The 23,176-nt window shown below is 36.6% G+C and overlaps 1 protein-coding gene across 3 annotated transcripts in view; it reads left to right on the plus strand.

The window, feature by feature from the left end:
- The first annotated feature begins 373 nt into the window (after positions 1–373).
- LOC133171752 (synaptic vesicle membrane protein VAT-1 homolog-like) overlaps positions 374–23,176 on the plus strand; it is a 50,998-nt gene continuing 28,195 nt past the window's right edge. The window contains exons 1-10 of one of the 3 annotated variants that reach the window (XM_061306545.1): positions 374–849; positions 7,357–7,486; positions 9,086–9,301; positions 9,705–9,847; positions 10,773–10,876; positions 11,173–11,228; positions 11,474–11,668; positions 11,873–11,959; positions 14,808–14,900; positions 15,154–15,339. In XM_061306545.1, coding sequence (XP_061162529.1) covers positions 683–849; positions 7,357–7,486; positions 9,086–9,301; positions 9,705–9,847; positions 10,773–10,876; positions 11,173–11,228; positions 11,474–11,668; positions 11,873–11,959; positions 14,808–14,879 — 1,170 coding nt within the window. In that variant the 5' untranslated portion in view covers positions 374–682 and the 3' untranslated portion in view covers positions 14,880–14,900; positions 15,154–15,339. Of the gene's footprint in view, positions 850–7,356; positions 7,487–9,085; positions 9,302–9,704; positions 9,848–10,772; positions 10,877–11,172; positions 11,229–11,473; positions 11,669–11,872; positions 11,960–14,807; positions 15,340–23,176 lie in introns of those variants that run through there. The other 2 variants (XM_061306546.1, XM_061306544.1) reach the window with 2 other exon arrangements.

Raw genomic sequence — 23,176 nt, forward strand, 5'->3', positions numbered from 1 at the left:
TAATAAACATTCCCATCAGCGGCATATTGTTGATTTGCTTGTACCTATTACTTGTAAATAATTTGTTAATTCGATGTATATTTTAGAACGGTGATAAAATCTACGGTATATTGCACATTTGTACTCTATGCAGTATATCGGTATGGTATTTCATAAATTTATTAACTTTTTATAATCATGTTTATAACACGGATACACAGCTGTTTCATGACATTGATACATGTAACTGAAATATAAATAGATTTAGCGTTAGTTTCGCTGATAGTCATATGCTAATTTTTTTTTTTTTTCAAGGCCTTTTACATAAACAACTTTTTGTTGTCGTCGTTTGTCATCAAGTTCTGTGTATTAAAATAACAAATCAAGAAAAAAAATAAAATATTGGAATTCTTCCCGATCAATTTACAAGATCCGCCCACTTTGGGAATTGAATTGTGAATGGAAATCTGTGCTAAAAATGTAACAAAACATGTGAAGGAATACAAGGACTAGATGTGTGTCCTGTATGTTCTCTAGTTATCTGATTAATCCCGGTAAAAAATCGATGTTTTGAATCCTCCACATTGGTGACCACAGCCGCGAGAGAAACCCAGTCACCTCAGTGCTCGATCGATCCAACCACACGGAAAAAGGATTCCATCTTCTGTCGACATTCTCATATTTCTCACGCATCTACAGGAGCATGTCAACAGAGGAAAAGAAAGAGACCCCAGAGGCAGCGGCCCCGGCCCCCAAAGAGGTCAAATGCATCGTGCTGACAGGCTTTGGGGGGCCTAAGATGGTTCGCTGTCAGAAGAAGCCCCAGACCAGTGCCATGGAGGGGGAGGTTTTGATCCGTGTCAAAGCCTGGTAAGTGATGTTCTAAAGAATCGATATGTCTTTGAAGATATATATTGTAACATATTGTCCGATAATTTTACTGCTTTTTATTAATTTGTGACACAGGCCATCTGAATTTGAGCGTGTATCTATGAAATCTATATGTACTTAGTGGGAGTTTTTTTTTTTTTTTTTTTTTTTTTTTTTTGCAAAAAAAAAAAAAAAAAAAAAAAAGAAGAAGATAAATCTGAAATTCTGAATCATTTGATTGGAATTAAAATGCCAGTGGTGTCCCGTAAAGGAACGATCCAGTTGGTTGAATGTAACAGCATTCTATCCGAATAAACAATTCAACAAATGACATTAATTATATTGTCCATCCTGTGATCTGTCAATGGTTAGAAGATTTACGCCTCAAATATGTACATAGCCAAGTCACTGCATGTTTTAAGTTTCTCTCTCTCGCCCTCTCTCTCTCTCTCAATTTTTGATTCGGTGGGTTTTTTTTAATGATGGTTAAAGTTACGTTGTATAGCGTTCACACTAGATATGGAGGTCTGTTCATCATGGTTAAAACCAGTTCTGCAGGAAATCTAAATTCAGGCAGTTGTGATTAGCAGAGTTTATCATTCCACGGAAAATGCGAGTGGTTTATTATCTTTTTCATGCAATAATTGCGCAACGCTCGCGAGCTTTTGGGAGCAATTTCTGATAATGGACAAGTTTCAACAATTCTATTGATTTTGGGAGGCAATATCTGGATGGATTGATTAATAGATGCGACCTAGAGCATAAAATTTAAGTTAATAAAGATCAGTTTAATTTTATGCAAAAGTCGTGCACTTGGAAAGAATTTATGACATTGGCTTTTCACCCTTTGGTCTCAAGGTCAATAGGGTCTACTGTATTTAGAGAGCCGAGTTTCATTGCAAAAGCTGAAAGAGTTCCAAAGTAATCATTTGGAAACTTTTTTAAATATATGAATATCTTACCTTGGCTTTTGACCTCGAAATCATTAGGGATCTTTTTTAGGAAGTTTTCTTGTAAAATTTTCTTGCAAAAGCTGAAGAACTTTTAGAGACATCATCCAAAATTATTTATATTCCATACATGAATATGTGACCTTGATCTTTCACTTTTGGCATAAAGTTCAATAGGGATCTTTCTACGTCAGAGAGAGTCAACATTTATTATAATATAGCTTTATTGCAAAAAGCTCAAGAGAACTTAAACCATTTTATGTAATACATGTACATCTATATGAATTATCATAATATAGAAGATGATTGGGGTCGATCGTCGTGAAGACAACATAGAATAAGATTGATAAAGCTAAATAGATGTCTTCTAGTGATATCAGTAGACTAGTGGTAGGGCGTTCGCTTCGTGATCGGGAGACCCGGGTTCGGTTCTCGTTCACCGCGCCGCGTCAAATCTAAGACGTTCACGTAGGTAGTGACTGTTCCTTCGCCAAGTGTCCGAAAAGGGTCTTTCGGATAAGAACTTTAAAAATGATATCTTGTGTAACGGTAAGGCGTTGGCACGATAACGTTACCTCGCTATTCAATGGTCCTGAGTAACAACTACCAAGTACATGTATAGGCCTTCACTAGTACTGGTATATGGTGACATCTGTGTAGCGAAGCTTAAGGAGAGGGGGCGATTAATGAATATCTGTACCTAAGTGAAATTGTTTTGTCACCGGAGGAAGTTTTCTTTTAGAATGTCTATCTGGTTTCCAGATTCACGTCTTATTATTAAAACATAACCCCTATTGATATTAATGAAAAGGATCAAAGGTAAGATTCACAAACTTTCTCTCATAAACTTATTCAGTCCTTAAGCGGGGGACATAAATTCCCTGAATTGGCTTAGGGGAAATCCCTTGTATTCTGTTATATTTAAGTTACAAGTCTATCTTTCTTAACAATAAATACTGGTATCAGAAATGATTTTTAAAAAGGGTAAGAGCATTCCTTTCTATAACATCAGAATCAGTTTGATATGTTCAAAATGAAGTGCATTTTAAACCATTGCACTTTGAAAGGTGATGTTTGGTTATTTTTTAAGAAGGACATGTCTTGCATAAAAGACATCTTTATTCAAACTGTAGAAACCTAGAAAATATGGGTGTGACAGTTTAGAAAATCGAAAAGACACGGGTCTGACAGTTTAGAAAATCGAAAAGACACATATCCGACAGTTTAAAAATCCAGAAAACATTGGTCTGGCTATATAGAAATCCCGAAAACATGAGTCTGGCTGTATATAAATCCAGAAATCACGAATTTAATTTTAGCTCTACTGGTCAGAGACCAGAAAAGCTTAATATGCGATAGTAAGGTATCCGTCCGTCTGTATGATTGTAAACAATTTTTCAAAATGCTACTCCTCGAAAAGTTTTGGTACAATACCCCCGGTATGAACATAACTTGGTACACAGGTAGAATACAGTAAGATACATAACTCTCTCTGTATAGGTTTTTGATTTTGATGAAATTGTTGCCATGGTTACTGAAAATAGAAATTTCTGTGGAATACTTTCAAAGCGTTACTTCTCGTAGTTTTAGTTTGATTTCAATGTAACTGGGTACACAAGTAGACAATACTAAAATACATAAGTCTATGTATTAGTTTTTTATTTTAATGAACGGTGTTGCTAAGGTTACTAAAAAAAGAAGTTTATGGGAAATTCTTTTAAAAGGCTACTTCTAATACAGTTTTTGTCCAATTGCAATTTAACTTGACACAAAAAGACTAAACCAATGTGTATTTTATTTATTGCTGTTGCCGTAATTGTTATAGTCCACGTGCTACTTTTCTCTACCATTGTTAAGTTAAAAAAACAACAATAGAGCTATTGTCTTGTCAGAGACTTCTGGCTTTTAATTGTAGCAACTTGTAAGAAGGATTAGTTAAAACATTTATCATTGCGTCCAGTAGATCAAATTTCTTAAGGATCGGACAAAGCGTGATTCAGACATTTAATGTCAATAATAGTAATTCACTTGTCTAACTGGTATCACGGATAACTCATTGTTTGATTATTTGAACTCTTAAGCTTGTTATTTATAGAAATCCAAGGAATGTTTTCTTTGACTTCTCATGAAAACCAATTAATGTTAAATCAATCAACACAGTCCACTCTTAACTAGTTAGATCCGCTTTTTAAAGTCTACTGCATGAAAGATTACTAGAATCAACTGTTTATTGGCTCTTCCATCAGTGTCACCTACACATCAATAGTACAACATTTTACGCATTTCCACCATTTATATGAACAATTCACACAGTAAGAATCGCCTGCGTGGGGTAGTGGTTAGAGCGTCTGCTCTAGAGTCGTGAAGTAAGGAATTGATCCTTACGTCGCGGGTTCGAATCCACTGCGGGACGTGGAGACCGGTCCTTCGGACGAGACCGTATAAACCGAGGCCCCGTGTCGCAGTAGGTGTTGACACGAAAAAGATCCCTCACTGCTCAATGACCCTAAGTGCCGAGCTTATATATAAATTTGTAGCCTTCCACCGGTAAGTGGTGGCGTCTCCATGTAAGTGAAAAATTCTCAAGAGGGACGTTAAAGAGGCTGGAGGGTTGTGGCCATTTTTAGACTATATTGATCTCCTTTAGAAGAAGAGCTGCATATGAAGATATAGAAAATGATCAAATTTTAAAACTAAAATTTTTGAAATTTTTCTTTGCCAAATGATAGTTGACAGCTTAAGATATCATATCTAAAAAATTAAGTTAAATCTGGTGGTTAATTTGTGGTTAATTTGTTGACCCCCCAGCCTCCTTAAACAACAAACTAACTAACTAACACATAATAAAGATATAAACTAAGAAATGTCACGGGAATGTATTTTTCTGCAATGTTGCAACCGTTTATCCCCGTATAAACAAAGAAAGCATTTTGCCCTCTACTGACTCAGGATGAACAAAATGGGTCGGTAGGTACATGTAGGTATAGGTAGGGATTTTATCCAAAACATTTTAAGATCAAATGCTGCATTATCAAAATTTATTGAAATTAAAGGTATTAATGAAAATGAAGTAGTTGTCTGAGTTATTGACTGGATCAGAAAATTTCGTAATTTTTATAAAAAAATGAATAATCGTTTCCTGTGGGTTTAAACAAAATTTAATTCGGACCATTTATAGTCAGTCAGTTGGGATACATCTTCACAATGTCAAGGTTTTGTGATCGGGATAGGGCAAAGAGACATTTTTTTTTTAAAGAGAAAGTTTGCCTTATTGTTTAAACAAATCACTTTGAACTGGAGGTCATGATGCTGAACCATTATTTCTAAGGAAAATTTCAAACCATTACATTATTCTGAGGAGCTGTGTTATTGGTATTTGGACTTACGATCATTCTCGCATCATACAGAAACTGCGCAATGATTTTGCTCAGAAACGTGGAGTCGGTCCTTCGGATGAGACGTCTTAATTAAGCTGATGTCCCGTTTCGCAGTAGATACTCGCACGAAAAAGAAACCTATCTGCTCAATTGCCTTAAGTGCCGGCTACAGGCTTAAATTTGGATACTTCAATCTCCAATTTGGCGTCCCAACATGAGTGAAATTGTCTCGAAGGGACGTGAAGCAAACAACCAACCAACCAAGTTCAACTTTCAGGGGTACATTCTGTTTTTTGATTTTAAATACAAACGGTGTAGTACTATATCTATTCTTACGCGTTTCAAGTTAATAGCAAGAGGTTAATGGATCTTAACAATCAACTCAGTGTCACTATGCAAGTTTTTGCTTAGCTGCAGGTTTGTAACTTACTGGTCTAAAAAAAAAAACAAATGCGATGGTCGCCAATCCCAATTTTTTCAGACTTTATGTGAGCTACAGAATTGCAGGTAGATTTTGATAAGCCACAAAATCTCCGTTGGTAAAGATTGCAATGCTCAATAGAAATTCGAATTACCATTACAATATACATGTACATGTATTTAAAACATATATTCACAATTTGAAACTCTATTTTGGAGAAGATTTTATCAAAAAAATTCTTTTGTACTAGTTATAAAGGAGTGACCCAACACATCCTCAGAAACGAACTTAATATTACTCTACGATGACAACTTAATGAATGAGACACTTAAAAAAAATTTAAAACCATATTTTTTCACCTTCAAGATTCGATGGCATTAAATCGTATGACTTTTTTTTTACAACCATTCCTCATAATAACTTTTTGACATCATCATAGACAACTGCTTCTTCAATAAAAGTGGAATTAGGAAATTTCCATATCTTGTGATTGGTCATTTTCATAGTTACTTTGTTAAAAATCCTTCTGATTCTTCACACACAAGTACTCCGAAGTTGATGTTGATGGAAATTCATATCCTTATAATAAATATTATGTCTCCCAACTGATTCGATGCGCAAGAACGTGTTTTCAGTTCCATCAATTTTTAAAACGAAGCGGGCTACTGAAAAATAAGTTGATAATTCAGGGCTTTCAACAATCTCGTTTAAAATCAGCATTTTGGAAATTTTATTGTTGATATAATAACCTTTTTTGCAAAACAACCTTCCGTTGGGTTGGGTTTTTTTTTACTTACATGTCTCATACCAATTATTATAGGCCATTGTTTTTACATTATAATTTTGAGTACGGATTACTCGGTCTACCTGATCAAAACAGAGGGCTCACGGCGGATGTGACCGGTCGACAGGGGATGTTAACTCCTCCTAGGCACTTGATCCCACCTCTGGTGTTTCCAGGAGTCCGTGATTTTACCCTGTTCTCCACTGGTATTATTTACTGTATTTGTGATATTGATTACTGTTCGTTATTTTCACCTTTTACATTCAAAGGTAATTTGAGTTACACAGGCCTATTGTGTGTGTGTGTGTGTGTGTGTTTGACAGTCATCATTCGGTGTCCGTCGCAAATTGTTAATTGTTCACATTTTTGACATCGCCAATTTTACCAAACTTTCCAAAATGCACGTGATGGGGAGTTGCGTTTTTCAAATAATGGACCAGGCTCTTTATAGTAAGACATGTAGAATCTTCTTTTTATAGTGAAGATTCATTTTCAAACCATGACCCCATGCCAGAGATAGGAAGAATAAAAGGTTCCATAGTATGACAAATATATTTAAAAATTCAGCTTCTTAAGAAACACTCGGGTACACATTTTCAAGACACACCAGCCACAAAAAGAATTCAAAGTTATGCATGAAAAATGTCAGGGAAAATTAAAGAATACAAATTATAAATGAGATACTTTAGTTTTATTATTACAAAATAAAATGTTCTGTGTAGATAACATTTTACTACATTTGAATACCTATCTGTTTTATTATATTCTATACCCGTTTTCTTAGATTGTCTTTATATGTTAAATACATACTAGTGTATGATGTTGAGGCTTCACAAGTTCATACAACAGTTTTATTGTTCTACGTCAAATAAATAATACAAGACCTCGAAGATATTGGAATCTTATCCTTGTATTACGCCTACACATATGAACAATATAATTGTCTCTCAAACTTTGGAACTCGTTGCTTTGTAGTGGAATGAGTTTCCAAGATTTAATGGTGAGGCAAGGAGTCCTTGAACACGGTCCAAAAACACCGATAGTGATGGGATTTGAATGCGCTGGCGAAGTCGAGGCACTTGGAGAGAACTCCTCGGGATTCAACGTTAGTATAATATTGCAATATTTTATTTTATCTTATATCTTCGCAAGAGGAAAGTGCTTTCAATTAGATACATGTGTTCAAACTGAATTTGAATACTACTATAAGAATTACATATATATTAACATTCACAATGTTGATTTTAATAAGTTGAAGAAAAAAACCTTTCAAGTGATTTTGAATTTAGAAAACATTCACTTTCTAATACTACAGAATCACTTGAAATCTATGTATTGGTAACAATGTAAACAATTGCTGCTGAGCTAAATGATTAAAGAACAAAATTCAGCTTTGTACCCGTTATACCTTCTTTGGCAAATTTTAAAAACACTGAATCAGCCAACAATCCGCCATTAGAAGGAATTAAGGCTCTAGTCTTGCCTGTTTTTTCACCAGAAAATTGATGTTTTTCCCAAGCATCATACTGTTTTTAAGTTCATTAGTGTATTCTTAAAAAAGGTTAATTTGTTCAGTCCCAGATCAAGTAATGAGTAATCGCCATAGACAAAATCCCCAGTGTTAAACCACTCAAATCAAATTTTACGATGACATTGATATATATTTTGTCTCTATTCAGAACACAGTAAAATCTTTATTGTGTGAGAGATGCAGCTTTTAGATAGAAAACTTAGTTTGTAGCTCACCTGAGCCAGTGAGGCAAGTGGGTTTTTCCGATTGAAGAGTGTCTGGTGTCCGACTGTCTGTCTGTTGTGCTATAAACTTTTCAGGTTTTTAACTTCTTCCCCAGAAGCAGTGGGTCAATCTCCTCTACTGTTGCCACAAAGTGTCCTAAGGTTAAGGGAGTCTACTCTGTTTAAATGGAAAGCCACATCCTCAAGCAAGGGAAGAGAAATAAAGAAAGTTTGGTGCCATCAGAAAAAAATCTTTTAAAGAAGCACTTGGCCAGGGAAGATAAAATTTGCTTCTTTATTAGGTGTAGATTCACGTTTGTTAGTTTATAACCCCCTGCGAATAGGATGAGACAAAGCAAAACGGGATCAAAGTTTTACTTTTATGTACATTGTAGTAATGTATAAAATACATGTACATCTTTGAACGTTTTCTTGTCACAAACAGCGAGGCCATGACTAGTCATACATGTATTACAGGTGAAATACATGTACATGTATCTTAGTATCTTCAGGTAGTGGATCCGGAAATTTAAATTTGTTCAAATCAGGGCCCCTGAAGATAGGGTAGGGCCACAATTAAGGATCAAAGTTCTACATGGAAAAACCAGTATATAGCGAGAAATCTTTAAAAATAAGTTTTCTTAACAATCAAATCATGGTCACTGGGGGTAGGATTGGGTTATAATGAGGTATCGAAGTTTTACCTGGAAATTTATGGGAAAAATCTTCAAAAATCTTCTTCTCAAGAACAGTAAAACCTTGATTAGTCATATTGATGCGCAATCCTCCTCAAGCAGTGCAAATTCAATTTTCTGCTAAATCGGTTAAGTAATAACCCCCTTTGGGGGGGGGGGGGTTACAATTTCATCATATTACGAGGAAACTTATTCTAAACTTTTCTGTACTCGATAAGATTTAATATTTGCTATTTATTGGATTGTTAGAGTATATCTTTCCACAATGATTACAGGTCGGTGACCGGGTGATTGGTTTCTGTGATTACAAGGCGTGGTCGGAGGTAGTGGCTGTTCCCTCCCAGTACGTTTATAAGATGCCGGAGAACATGAGTTATCAGGACGGGGCTGCCCTCCCCATGAGCTATCTGACCGCCTACATACTGCTGTTTGACATCGCCAATTTACGTCGAGGACAATCTGTGTTTACCCATTCTGTCGGAGGGGGCGTGGTATGTCAGTGGTTCGCCTTATCTAGGCGTTTCTTTCCAAGACTTCTCCTTCTTGGTTTAGAGTATTCCCTACCTAAAATTCAGTTAATGTGATTTAGATTTTAAGGGTTCCATCAATATTTGGACATTTAATAAAATTATTACAGCCCAAAATGCATAAACGATATTATGTAATAAATTGTTTATTCATTCATGCTGAAAGTGAGCATTGTCATTCTTCAAAGTATTTACTAATTCCTCTTTTCATATGTAGAATTACGTAAAATTTACTAAATGTTCATTAAAATTCACGTTTTATCATTTAAACTTGTTAAAAGCTAGATAATTGTTTGTTATTCTCGTTTCACATGTTTCATCTCTAGTGAAAATATATCAGGAATTTAACACATTTCTCATATGGTAGGGAATCGCAGTGACCCAACTTTGTCACATGATGGAGGACGTCAAACTATTTGGGACCGCTTCCTACCAGAAGCACGAATCGGTGAAGGCCAATGTGGACCATTTGTTTGATCACGTGGTAGACTACCCACAAGAAGTCAGAAAGTAATTGACCGTTTTGCCTTAGAAAACTTAAGAATAAAAGATTACAAATGGAAATGTTTACTCTATTTCCCATCCCTGTTTATAGTATAGAACGCCTTTTTATTTGTTGTTTGAATTTTTTTGTACTATATCGTAGACATCAGGCATTATTCTGAAGGTAAATTTATTTCTTTCATTGTCAGATATCATTTTGTTTAGTTTTTTCTCCACACTTACGTACGTTACACCATATGTCTTTAACTATTTAAAACATTCACACTCTAATATATTTACTTACTATTCAGCAAAAATTCAATTTCTTCTCAGAAAATTCTTGGATCTTTGCTTGTTCTTTCACAGCGATTTTCAATAGCACTTATTTTCCTTTTGTTATTTTAACTGTCTTCACATGTTTTAAAATATGATGTTTCACTCCATTATTGTTTGTTTCTTTTATACAGAAAGTTTAATAACAATCTGTCATATTATACATCTAATTAGGTAATTCATTAAATAATACTGTCTTAATCTCTAAATTTCCCTTCAATTTACTATACAACAATACAAAAAAGGATGTATTTTCATTGACTAACACCCACAATGGTCAATCGGTAACGTAGTGGGCGGGACTAACATACTAGTAGACAGACCTCAGTTTTCGTTTTATCTGACGGACATCAATTGTAATCACTAGATGCAACTGTCAATCATTGGCTTAATTTGATAGTGGATTTTTTATCCAAACTTAACTCCTGTATCATATTAATAAAACATTTAAAGTATATCATTTTCTGCGATAGTAAAAGATTCAGGTTCTCCTTCAGGCCTTGGTCACACCTAGATCTGATTTTGGGAAACTCGAATGTTGCTTACTCCTCAATAATGTATGAACACAAAATGCGGAAATTTCATCATGATTTTCACGTCCTGACTTTTGTTTCTTTAGACTGTCACCAGAAGGAGTGGACATATTCCTTGACTGTTTGTGTGGAGAAGATGCCAATAAAGGGATTTCCTTGCTGAAGCCCATGGGAAAATACATTTTATACGGTAAAAATACAATAAGTGATTAATAAACATCCCCATTTTAAAGAGTGTATTTGAAAATTTAAAAAAAAAAAAACTGGATAAATGATAGGACATAAGGGAAAAAAATAAAATAAATGACATATATCTGCATTGTATGATATTTTATGAATTTTAAAACAAAACAAGATCGATTGTAAGTTAAACTAATTTAAAGCTGCATAACATAAAAATCTGGAGAATCATTTTTTGTTACAGATAACTATATATTAGCCTTAAATTAACGTACTTGTATAATACTGATATATATTACTTACCAGGTTCATCTAACATTGTGACAGGGGAGACTAAAAGCTTTTTCAGCTTTGCAAAATCCGTAAGTCTGTGGACTAATTTATACAACTTACTCCCTTTATCTTTAAAATGCAGAAGAATATTCCCATTTTGTTACATTTGTTAATTTCTCTGAACAATACTATATAAGTGACAGTGAAATTCAGAGGAAAAAAAGAGCATAACTATGCTATTCCTAAATATATAATTAGGGTTTTAATCTGTGAACAGTCCTTTTTGACTATAATTTATACCCCTGTAAATTGTTTTTTCTGTTTGCTGTTGAAGTGGTGGCAGGTTGATAAGATAAGCCCCATCAAACTGTATGACGAGAATAAAACCATCGCTGGATTCCAGCTCAGGCACCTACTACATAAACAAGGCCAGCATCAGTATGTCAAAGAAATCATGAACAAGCTTATCAAACTATACTCTGACGGCAAGATCAGACCTGTCATTGATTCAGCTTGGGCATTTGAGGACGTATGTATCGGACGTATTTTCTATATTTGCATGTAAAATCATTATCTTATTCTAAAAGTCCAAAGATTTATTTTTCCTTGCTGAAAATTGCCCAAACAATTATTTCGTCTCTGATATTCTCAGAATTGGTAATACATTCATATCAAATTTTATGCCATACTAAATTGACCATTAAATGATTTTTTCCTTTTCCTATCATTTAAGGTTGGGGAGGCCATGCAGAAAATGCAGGATAGGAAAAACATAGGAAAAATTATCCTGGATCCCACCCTAGAACCCAAACCCAAACCAGTAAGTATAGCAAACCAAAACCAGTAATTAAGTGCAGCAAGCTCAAACCAGTAAATAAAGCTAGCTCAAACCAGTAAGTATAGCAAACCAAAACCAGTAATTAAGTGCAGCAAGCTCAAACCAGTAAGTAAAGCTAGCCCAAACCAGTAAGTATAGCAAACCAAAACCAGTAAGTATAGCAAACCAAAACCAGTAAGTATAGCAAACCAAAACCAGTAAATAAAGCTAGCCCAAACCAGTAAGTATAGCAAACCAAAACCAGTAAGTATAGCAAACCAAAACCAGTAAGTATAGCAAACCAAAACAAGTAATTAAGTGCAGCAAACCCAAACCAGTAAATAAAGCTAGCACAAACCAGTAAGTATAGCAAACCAAAACCAGTTATTAAGTGCAGCAAACCAAAACCAGTAATTAAGTGCAGCAAACCCAAACCAGTAAGTATAGCAAACCAAAACCAGTAATTAAGTGCAGCAAACCAAAACCAGTAAATAAAGCTAGCACAAACCAGTAAGTATAGCCAACCCAATTCTTTGAAATATAACATGCCCAAACCAGTAAATATGACAAATAACCATCCTTGAAAACATGCCCGAACCGGTAAGTACATGTATATAGCAAGCCAAAGCCTTTGAAGTACCGTATATTCGGGGGGGGGGGGGGGGGGGGGGGGTTCGCGATGTTCTATTTTTCGCATTTTTTGCGATCATTTTTAACTCGCTAAAAATAAAACACGCAAAAGTTAGAGACGTAACTCTCCATTCTAAAAACGTTACCTTTTCTTTATTTTTTTTTAAATCGCAAAAAATAACTTAAGCAAAATTAAAACTGTACAAATCTACCCTTTTTTCGCAAAATTTGCAACACGCAAAAAAAATAGATTTACGGTATAACATGCCCAAACTAAAAAGTATCGCAAATAACTATCTTTGCAAAACATACCCAAACCAGTAATTAAGTAAAGCAGATAACTATCTTTGCAAAACAGCATCCCAAACCAGTAAGTATAGCAAATAACTATCTTCGCAAACCAAGGCATTTCGGTCCACTACGTTCGTACGTACCCTGAGCAAGAGGCTTTTGGACCACAATGCTCATGCACCTTCCTCACTTGGCCCTGCTGATTTCCAGTGGAAGATTTTAAAAAAGATTTTTTTCATATTTTTTCTCCCATGAAAATTGTTTTACCCAATATTGTGGTACCACCCTAGACCCAGAGGGTTATGACTTAACTGAACTTGAATCCATACAACATCGGAATTCTTCAATTTTAATACGACAAACATGGCATTGTGTTCTTGATAAGTTCTTGATAAGTTCATTTTTAAGGATTTTTCCCCTGCATGCATGTATTATGTAAAATTTGATCCCCTGATTTTGGCCCAACTCTATTTCAGGGTCCATGTTAAAATTAACCCCCCCCCCCCAAAAAAAAGAAGCAAACTGAATCAACACAATTTAAAAATGTTTTCTTTATAACATGATTTAGTTTGACCCTGTTCCTCTTGAAAATATCTTATTCTGAAATCAATCTTCATTCCCATGTTTTCCTTTTATGGTCCAACTCTACCCAAAGACCCATGATTTGAACGATTTTGAATGTGCCCTACCTAAGTATGTTTGCAAGTCATTCCCCTGCTCTATTATCCTTATTTTTCCACTTGTAGAATTTTTATCTTCTGTTGACCAACCTTACCCCAAAAGTCACGATTTGAACAATTTCGTTCGTAGGAGTTTTTGAAAATCCATATTTGAATTACACCACTTTTTGAATATGCTGTAGCATAGTACCTCCGAAGTTTCTCCTTCACAGCAGTTAATATTTTTGTGAGGATTAAAAATAGGGGCTTGTTAGAGCGTTTGCTGGAACCTGCATGTATCTTTTTAAGGACTTTTATAAAGTCTAGGAATTCAAGTTAGGTAGGGTAAATGGAATTCACTTCTATTGACTAGAATTTTTTGTTTTTGTTTTGTTTGTTGTTTAACGTCCCTCTCGAGAATTTTTCACTCATATGGAGACGCCACCACTTGCTGGTGGAGGGCTACAAATTTTGACCTATACTCGGCGCTTAGGGCCATTGAGCAGTAAGGGATCTTTTTCGTGCCAGCACCTACTGCGACACGGGACCTCGGTTTATACGGTCTCATCCGAAGGACCGGTCTCCACGTCCCGCAGTGGGATTCGTAAGGATCAACTCCTTACTCCGCGGCTCTAGAGCAGACGCTCTAACCACTACGCCACGCGGGCGACTATTGACTAGAATGTTAAAAGCATTAAAGACTGAAATGTAATTTTGAAGAATTTCATCCTTAGAAAGTGAACTGGTAGTATAAATTGGATTTCCAGAAGTAGATAGCACATCGCTCACTAGATGTCCTTGTTATGTGTAGGTAAATCAAAGCTACGCATTGTTATGAATTCTGATGTTTTAGAGATTTATTTCGCAGTCAATTGATTACATAATAATAAAGGTATCAAATACACACAGCTAAACTAAACAAGGGCAAAACTTTCTTAGACACCGGTAATACAGTAAGCTGTATATCATAAAAGACATCTAAAAGAGTGGGAGAGTTAATAAAGGGATTCTTTACGTGTCACTCTTCTAGTTCATCTTAAATAGCTTTTGTCAAAGTTGACCATGAAATAAGATGTTGAAAAATGACCACGAGTATAACTTTCGCGAATTTAGGTCTCAACTTCAGCGTTGAAAAGCCTCCCCCGTTTCAATATTGAACCCCGGGTCAAAATTTTTCGTTACACCGGAAAGCCTTGTTTTGCGAAAAAGATGGTAAATCAGGTGTATTTTTCATGTTTTTTCACTATCACCTCTTGGTTGTTCTGTGACAGGTGTCCTCCGCTAGGACCCATACCACTAGCCAGTGTAGTGAAGATAAAGAAAACACAGAGGACCAACAGTGAACGAGCTTCCAGATAAACAAGGTTGTAGTCTAAGAGAGTCTCGGACCTTATAATCTGTGGACATGTAGTTGTTCTGTCATTTAAATATTGAGTCCATTCTTATAGGGACACCAATACCACTGACTAGTGAAAAAGAAGTTATTTAAAGTCACCGCTATTAAAATAGATTAACATATTTTACCTAATATTCATTTTAGTTTTGAGATCTGTAGTTGTGTATTATTGTGTGGTTATAATGAGCTGCTTAATAACTACCATGTGTTCATTGTTGCAGGACTCTGTGAAGTAGAAACGGTGCATCTGTTAACGTTAGAAATTTCCCATATCATTGTTTGCGTTTGCGTAAGGACTATTTATAAATGGCTTATATATCTGTGTTCCTCCTGTTGTTATATATGATGTTATCATTGTGTAGATGAAGAGTCTTTATTTTGCTGCCAAATAAACTATTTTCCCGCCATTTGTTGCTTTCACGTATTTGCATAATTGAGCTCAGCTCTAATTAAGTATCTATTAGAATTAAAAATAAATGTCATTTGGTCCGAACTTGGTCTTACCTGAAATGAAATGATATACTAATGGGACAATCATTCGATTCTAAAGGGGGCATCTTCGCAAGCCAAGGGTTTTCGGTCCGCTTCGCTCCACACAAACAGCTGACCGAAAACCCTTGCCTTGCGAAGATCGGGGGGGGGCAATTTTCTTGAGTCAGATTATATATTTTCAACCTCTTGCAGGACAGAATATTTATTTGCTATTAAGATGACCAGGGACAGATAATTTTTCCCTTGAAAAAGTTGACAAGCAAAAAGGAAGAAATCTGTCCAAACTGAAAACGCTATTTTGTAAGGGGGGAGGGGGTGGATTGCATACCACTAGTCAGGTCAGATTACTTTTTTTTCGTAAGCTTCCCATTGAAGGACAGATTACAGTCGTATCTTCTTGGGCCTCTCCGGCAAGCTCGGAATATTGTAAACACCTTGAATGTATTCGCATCAGGGTATGTTAAAAATTTATATAAAAAGGAGTCGTTTCCTACTTATTAAAGTATTGGATCGACGAAGTTGAAAGACCCTTCTTAGTATAATTTATAGGTGATAACTCCATACTCTACAGATAAGAGCTCTCCCTACATTGTTTTAAAGTTTATGAAAAAAGAGGGTTGTAATGGACGATTACGTTAGGTTGTTTTTCCGCTTGTTGGAAAGGCCCGAGAAGTTGCGATTTCCATTTCATCCCGCTTCAATGATTTTTAATTTTTAAGGGGAACCAGATTACACCCTTTCACAATTGGCGCACGAGCACTTTACAACACTTTGCGATCGGAAAGTTGTAGCTTCGCACGAGCTCTCGCATACTCTGCACGATGTCTCGTATTCGTTGCATGCGTTTTAGTGGTCGTTTTGTGTACTCGCAAGAGTGATGCACAATTTTTAAGGTCGTAAGATGAATTGCAGCTGTCTATGCGTGTGTTTTGCGACCATGAGACTGTTGCTCAACGTGTCTCATGTAATCTTGCAACGTTTTACTATCATTCCTCGATTTATCAGCATCAATTTGCCATGCTTTGCCACTAGTATATATACCTTGTTTTTCAGACCACAATTGACCATGGATGCTTCTGCACCAATACCTCCTCGCCGTCTGCGAGTACGAGTATTTTGCTCCACTCTTTGGGCACCTTTTTCAGCTCATCCAAGTCTTTTTTTATTAAAATATTTGGATTTCAAACATTTCGGCTTGAGCATCACTGAAGAGACATAATTTGTCGAAATGCGCATCTGGTGCATCAAAATTGGTACCGTATATGATTTACATTATGATCCCTGGGTCGAGGCCTTTGCTGGTGGACTGTTAGTCCCCGAGGGTCTCTACAGCCCAGTAACCTAGTACTTCGGTGCTAGCTTGAAAATACGGATATATATTTAATTGTTGTAGTAAATTTTAAAAAATTGTTTTCAAAATTAAGGATTATCTCCCTCATGCATAGCTCTGATCCTTCTAGGTATTTGGCTCCACTCTTTGGGCACCTTTTTCAGCTCATCCAAGTCTTTTTTTTATTAAAATATTTTGGACTTCAAACTTTTCGGCTTGAGCATCACTGAAGAGACATAATTTGTCGAAATGCGCATCTGGTGCATCAAAATTGGTACCGTATATGATTTACATCTTTCCAACTAACCCAGATGAGTGGCGAGAAGTGGCACAGAAGTATGGTGAAAGATAGAATGTCCACCATACATGCGGAGCCCTGGACGGAAAAAAATGTTGCCATAAGAAACCCAAGTCGGTCTGGTACCCTCTACTACAACTACAAGGGGTTCTTCAGCATCCTCCTCCTGGCCTTGGTCGACGCCAATTACAAGTTTCTCAGGGCCGACGTTGATACTCGAGGCTCCTCATGAGACGCCCAGATCTTCAACTGGAAAATGAAAATGACACTCTTGGCCTGTCAGATCCAGACCCTCTGCCAAATGATGACAGACCCATCCCGTACTTCTTGGTGGGAGACGACGCATTCCTCCTCAAGTCCTGGATGATAAAGCCCTACTCCAACCGCAACATGACCGACTAAGAAAGGATCTTTAACTATCGTCTGTCTAGGGCTCGTTGTGTGGTAGAGAACACCTTCGGCATTTTTGCACACCGCTGGAGATGTATTTTGGGCACAATGCAGCAGGATCCAGACCGGGGCAAGATCATCGTCATGGCAGCCATTTGCCTGCACAACCTGATGAGACTCCGCTATCCTGGCTTGCAGAACAACGACCTGGATCAGGAAGATGAAGCTGGCAACTACATCCCCGGGGCATGGAGAAACGACCGAGTTCTGCAAGATGTGGAAGCAGTTGGCAGAGGTAACTTGCCAAATCTGGAGGACAAGAGAATCTGAACCTACCTGAAACACTACTACAACAGCATGCAACATCCAGTCCACCCAGGCCTGCTTCTCATCGCTGCCGTGGCTCATTGCTGCGTCCACCTTTGCCGTCAGGTCGAATGTCTGCCTGCCAGTCTTCTCCAGCAAGTCGATAATGGCTGTATCCAAGTCCTTGTTCTTCCTCTGCTTCTTCCTGGTGGGTGCCTGTGGGGGAGGGGCTCACTATCCTCGTCCTCTTCATCAGCTGGTACTTGTCCGAGCTGGGACCCCTGTGACCGGTGCACGATGTGCCTTCTCAGGAAGCCTAAGTTTCTTTCCACCCACTTTTGCCTGGCTGTAAGGTTACATCTTTTCTGGCCACTCTTCTTTTTCTGGAGTTTGCCCAGGATGGTCCGCTGGGATCTGTACCAGAGCCGGATGTCTGCCATTGAAAAGAAACAAATGCCATAATTAGTTAACATTAACACTTCAAAATATTCAACAATAAAATATATCAAAATAAAGCAATTAAAATGTTCAATAAAATTATTTTGATTTACTCATCAGTCAAATTCATAGCTGCTGTCTTTTCCTGAATCAGGCGATCCTTCTTCTTGGAGTTTTTAAAGTCACTCCACTTCTATCATAGAAGCAGGGTTTTTCTTGGTAGAAGTTTGCCAGCTCTTGTTCCTGCTCTGGAGTCAGGGCCAATGATTTCTGTTTGCTAGGACCCTCCTCATCCTCATCCTCACTGGATTAGGCTCTGAAGGCTCAGCTGGCTGGTCTGGCGGCTCTTCCCCCTCGTCGGCAGGGTCCGGTGGATCATCAACAGGGTTCGGCTTCTGCGGCAGGTCTTGGGCCTCCTTCTCCTGGGCCTTCTTTCTACGGTTCAGCTTGGCTTTGACGGTTGCTTTTGTCATCTTCTTGGGCGGCATCTTCTCTCGCGTTTAACTGAAGAGCGTCGGAAACGGGCGGTATATATACCCCCTCTGAACTGCATTCGTACCATGGAACGCATGATCGCACGAGCGCCGCACGTCCAGTCGAAATGGCGCACGTTCAATCGTCCGATCACTGATCACTCGCACAATCCTATCACATTATCTTACAACACTCGCTTTCATTGTTCTACGGTCGCATATAGATATAGACGCAAGATATATCGCAAGATTTAATGCGTTTGCATCGTACAACACTCGCTTTAGATCGTGCGAATTTCGTACGAATACTTTTTCATATGTGATTCTTTCGGCAACAGTTTACGATCCAAATAATTTTTTTCGGTGACACGAATATTTTGTCGCTTAGCTCGTGCGGCAATTGTGAAAGGGCCCTTAGGGATCTAGTATTGCTTATGCAATACTCTTATAATGTTATTTTTAACACTTCACGTAAGATGAAGAATGAAATATGGAGATAACGAACAGTAATCAAGCTCACAAGTCAATTGTAACAATACAGATCGGGAGCAGAGCAAACACGGGCCTATAAAAACATCAGAGATGGGATCAGGTGCCATGGAGTAGTATGCATTCCCTGTCAACCGGACACACCTGTCTTATGTTCATTGTTATGATCGGGCAACGCGAAACGGTTAAATTAGTATGAAAAACGTTAGTCAGTATCCGACTTAATACAGATTGTATTTGCTGACAAAGTCTTTGTATCGACCATGATGACTTCAAACAAGACTGTTGATATCGTTTTACAAATTGTTTGGAGCATGCTCTTGTGTATCGAATCAGCTGGGTGATATGAACCCCATATGAAGGTGATAAGGGTATATTGCTACATAAGAATGGAAAGTTGACGATAGAAAAGTTGAAGTCATCACGTTTATCATAAAGATTTGTTGTTGGGTTACCATTAACCTCTTTTTCTAGTAAAATATCCAAATATGAAACAGGTGTGTCAGACTCTGTAATATCCTTTCATTTCAACTTCACTGCATAGATATATCGAGTCAACATATAAATGGATGGAACTATTGTTAATTTATAATACGTATATCACATACTACAAGCTACTGTGTTACCTAACATTATTCATATGTTGATAAGTCAGATCTCCCAATATAAAAAATTTCTCGGCTCAATTTAAAGGAGATGTCACCGATTTAGGAACCTCAACGATAGTACTCCCGTTTAGGACAGAAGCTATTGAAAAAAGAAAGTGACGGATTAATAGTTTTGAAAAATGTATTTCATAGACATGAGTGCGTGTTAGCGCAAGAAAGGCGGAATAACGCAACAAAGGCGTAATAACACCTTTTGAAAAGGCGTTATAACGCTTATTCAAAACGGCGTTACCGGTATAACGGATTTTCAAAATATGTTATTACGCCTTTCATTTCATTTCATTTCATTTTATTCACTCACACCAACATCAGTGGTACATGAGGTACAATAAATTAGTCGTCATAATTGTGACAAAAATAATAAATATAATTATGATACAATAGCATAAATGAGGGGCATATACATATGTACATAGTATAGCAAAAAACATACAATGAAAGAAGAAAAGAAGAAAGAAAATGGTAAGATAACATTTAAATTATGGAGGACAGACGGTGTCGTTTATTTTAGATATAAATATACAAAGGTTTTTTAGAGTTTTTAAGTTTGTCGTTGACATAATTTCAGAAAACTTAAGTGTATTTGGCGTTTTACAAAATCTGGGATGTAGAAGATTCTTTCTGATGCTGTTCAATGTTTTACATTCTAAAATGAAATGAAATTCGTCTGCTATTTGCCCTGTATTACACAATTTACAAACTCTTTCATCCAGTGGAATATTTGACCATCTACCAGTTTCAATTGGGAGGTGGTGGTTTGAAGTTCTAAATTTTATCAGTATTTTTTGGAGTTTACTAGGTAAAATACTTAGATATTTTTCAAATCCAAAATCACTCTTAAAAATTTTGTAAATTTGACCTTTTGATGAATTATTTATATCACTATGCCATTTTTGAATAAATTGGTCGCTTAATCTTTGCTTCACTGCTGCAAGTACCCAATTCCTGTCAATGGGACTTTGTTCATACCAAATGTTGGAGAACCCACAAGAGGTTAAAATTTTATAAATGAAATCTACCCATAGGTTTTTTGGACCTCCTTGAAAATATTGAAAACATAGATATTTATACAAAACACAAACTATTTTGTTTTCTAAAGAATTCGGGGTAAGTAATTTTAACCAGTAGGAGATCATCCTTGTATAAATATTAATATACAATGGGAATCGCTCAGTCTCCCCATACACCATATACGAGGGCGTACTACTCTTTAAATGGAAAATATGTTTTAAAAATTTTAAATGTACACGTTCAATGATGTCGAGATTTTCATAACCCCAAATTTCACAGCCATAAGTCAAAATTGGAACAACAACTTTATCAAAAAGATCTAACTGACATTCAATTGATAAGTTAAATTGTCTTATCTTCCTTATAACACCATACATTGCTTTCTGTGCTTGTTCACATAAATGTTTTTTGGCCTTACAAAATGAACCTGAGCGTGAAAATATTATCCCAAGATACTTGAATTCTTTTACATTTTCAATTGCATTATTATTATAATTAAATACCTTTTTTGACATTGGTCCTTTAGAAAACACTAGAATTTCTGTCTTACTAACATTAACATTAAGTTTCCATTGTGAACAATACAAATAAAAACCATCCAAAGCCTTTTGCAGATCTACATCTGTTTCAGCCAAGATAACAGTATCGTCTGCATATAACAAAATGAAAAGCTTAAGATACACATATAATTCTTCTTCAATAGCGTCAGTTATGCTTTGTAAACCAATAATATTTCTGTCCGAGAGGAACTCTTCCAGGTCATTAATATATAAGGAAAATAAAAAAGGCGAAAGATTTTCACCTTGGCGAACACCAACATTACAGTTAAAATAATCTGTGATTGTGCCATTCAGATTTATCATAGATTTAATTCCTATATACATATTTTTGATGTAGTTAAAACATTTTCCACTAACCCCACTCTTTCAAAAAAGCGCTATGACGCCTTTCAAAAACGCATTTTCAAAAGGCGATATTTATTAAGGCGTTATTATACCTTTGAAAAGGGTATTATTACGACTTTTCTAAAGGCGTAATAATGCGAAATGTAAAGAAGTAAAAGCGCTTTTTTCAAAAGGCGTAATAGTGGTCATCAAAAGGTTATTGCCTTCATATAGCCTATAGAACCTGCATGCGCAGGGGTCTAAATAAGATTGTCAAAAATATATGAACTTTCAATCCATGAATCTGAGGCATGTAACCAGAGCACATGAATTTAATTTTTGTAGGGGAGTTAAGCATCCATTTTTGTAATATAAATATAGGACGAGTTTCCTATTGTATGAGAGATACATGTACAGTGTGGGGCTCAAGGCGAGAGCGCTAGCTCGAGCCGCACCCAGCCCCGTATCTCTCATACAATAGGAAACGACTTGTCACACCTTTCCAATGACCTCACTAATTAACCAGTTACCAGTTTATTAGTATCTCTTTGGTTGTTATTTAACAACATAGAGATCAAATGAATATGGGTTTAATTATTTTTTCAATCAAACAGATAATTAATCTGGCGTAAGTTGAAATGTTGGCATATTGTAATCCAGTCACGACTATAATGGACGTACAGCTGACAATATTATTGTTTAAAATCATACGGGGGGGGGGGGTAATTATTCTTGGTTCACCTGAGTCACTCAGGTGACCTATTGCTATAGATCTGGTTTTTTTGTCCGTCGTCGGTTGATCGTTGTGCGTAGTCCGCTAACATTTGAACATTTTCAACTTCCCCTCTGGAGCCGCTGAACAAATTTCAACCAATTTTAGAATATAGCATCTATGAGTAAAGGGAAACAAAAATTGTAAATTTCATGGTCCCTGCCCTCCTGGGGCCGAGGGGTGGGGCTAAAACCATCAAAATTCATGCAATCTTTAAAAATCTTCTTTTACTCCTGGACATCAAACAGTTGAACTCGTGTCATGATTGTAATAAGCATCGAGCCCTCTCAAATAGTGAAACTAATGTCCCCAGGGTCAGAAGTTCTAGAGTTAGCTAGGGTGGGGCTCTAATATGATCATATTGTGAAAATTCATAAATTTTTCTCTCCCTTGTATACAATGTATTTAGCAGATAAATTGTTCTGGAGTTAGGGTGGGGCTTTAATGACCATATTGTGAAAATGCGTAAATTATTCTCTACCCTGTATATTTATCAGCTGAATTAAGATCATGGCTATGATGAGCAAGGGTGCGTCTTCCATAATTGTGATTTTCATGGCCCCGGGGTCAGGGGATCTGGTGTCAAGGCGGGTCTCTATTGATTATAATGTGAAAAATGCATAAAAGAATTGAAAATCCTCTCTGCTCCTGGGTATAAGTGCATTATAGTTATGTGTGCTAATTTAAGCGGCT

This window comes from Saccostrea echinata, unplaced genomic scaffold (assembly GCF_033153115.1).
Source record: "Saccostrea echinata isolate AGI-Se365-2 ecotype Australia unplaced genomic scaffold, CSIRO_AGI_Sech_v1 ptg000054l, whole genome shotgun sequence".
Lineage (NCBI taxonomy): Eukaryota > Metazoa > Mollusca > Bivalvia > Ostreida > Ostreidae > Saccostrea > Saccostrea echinata.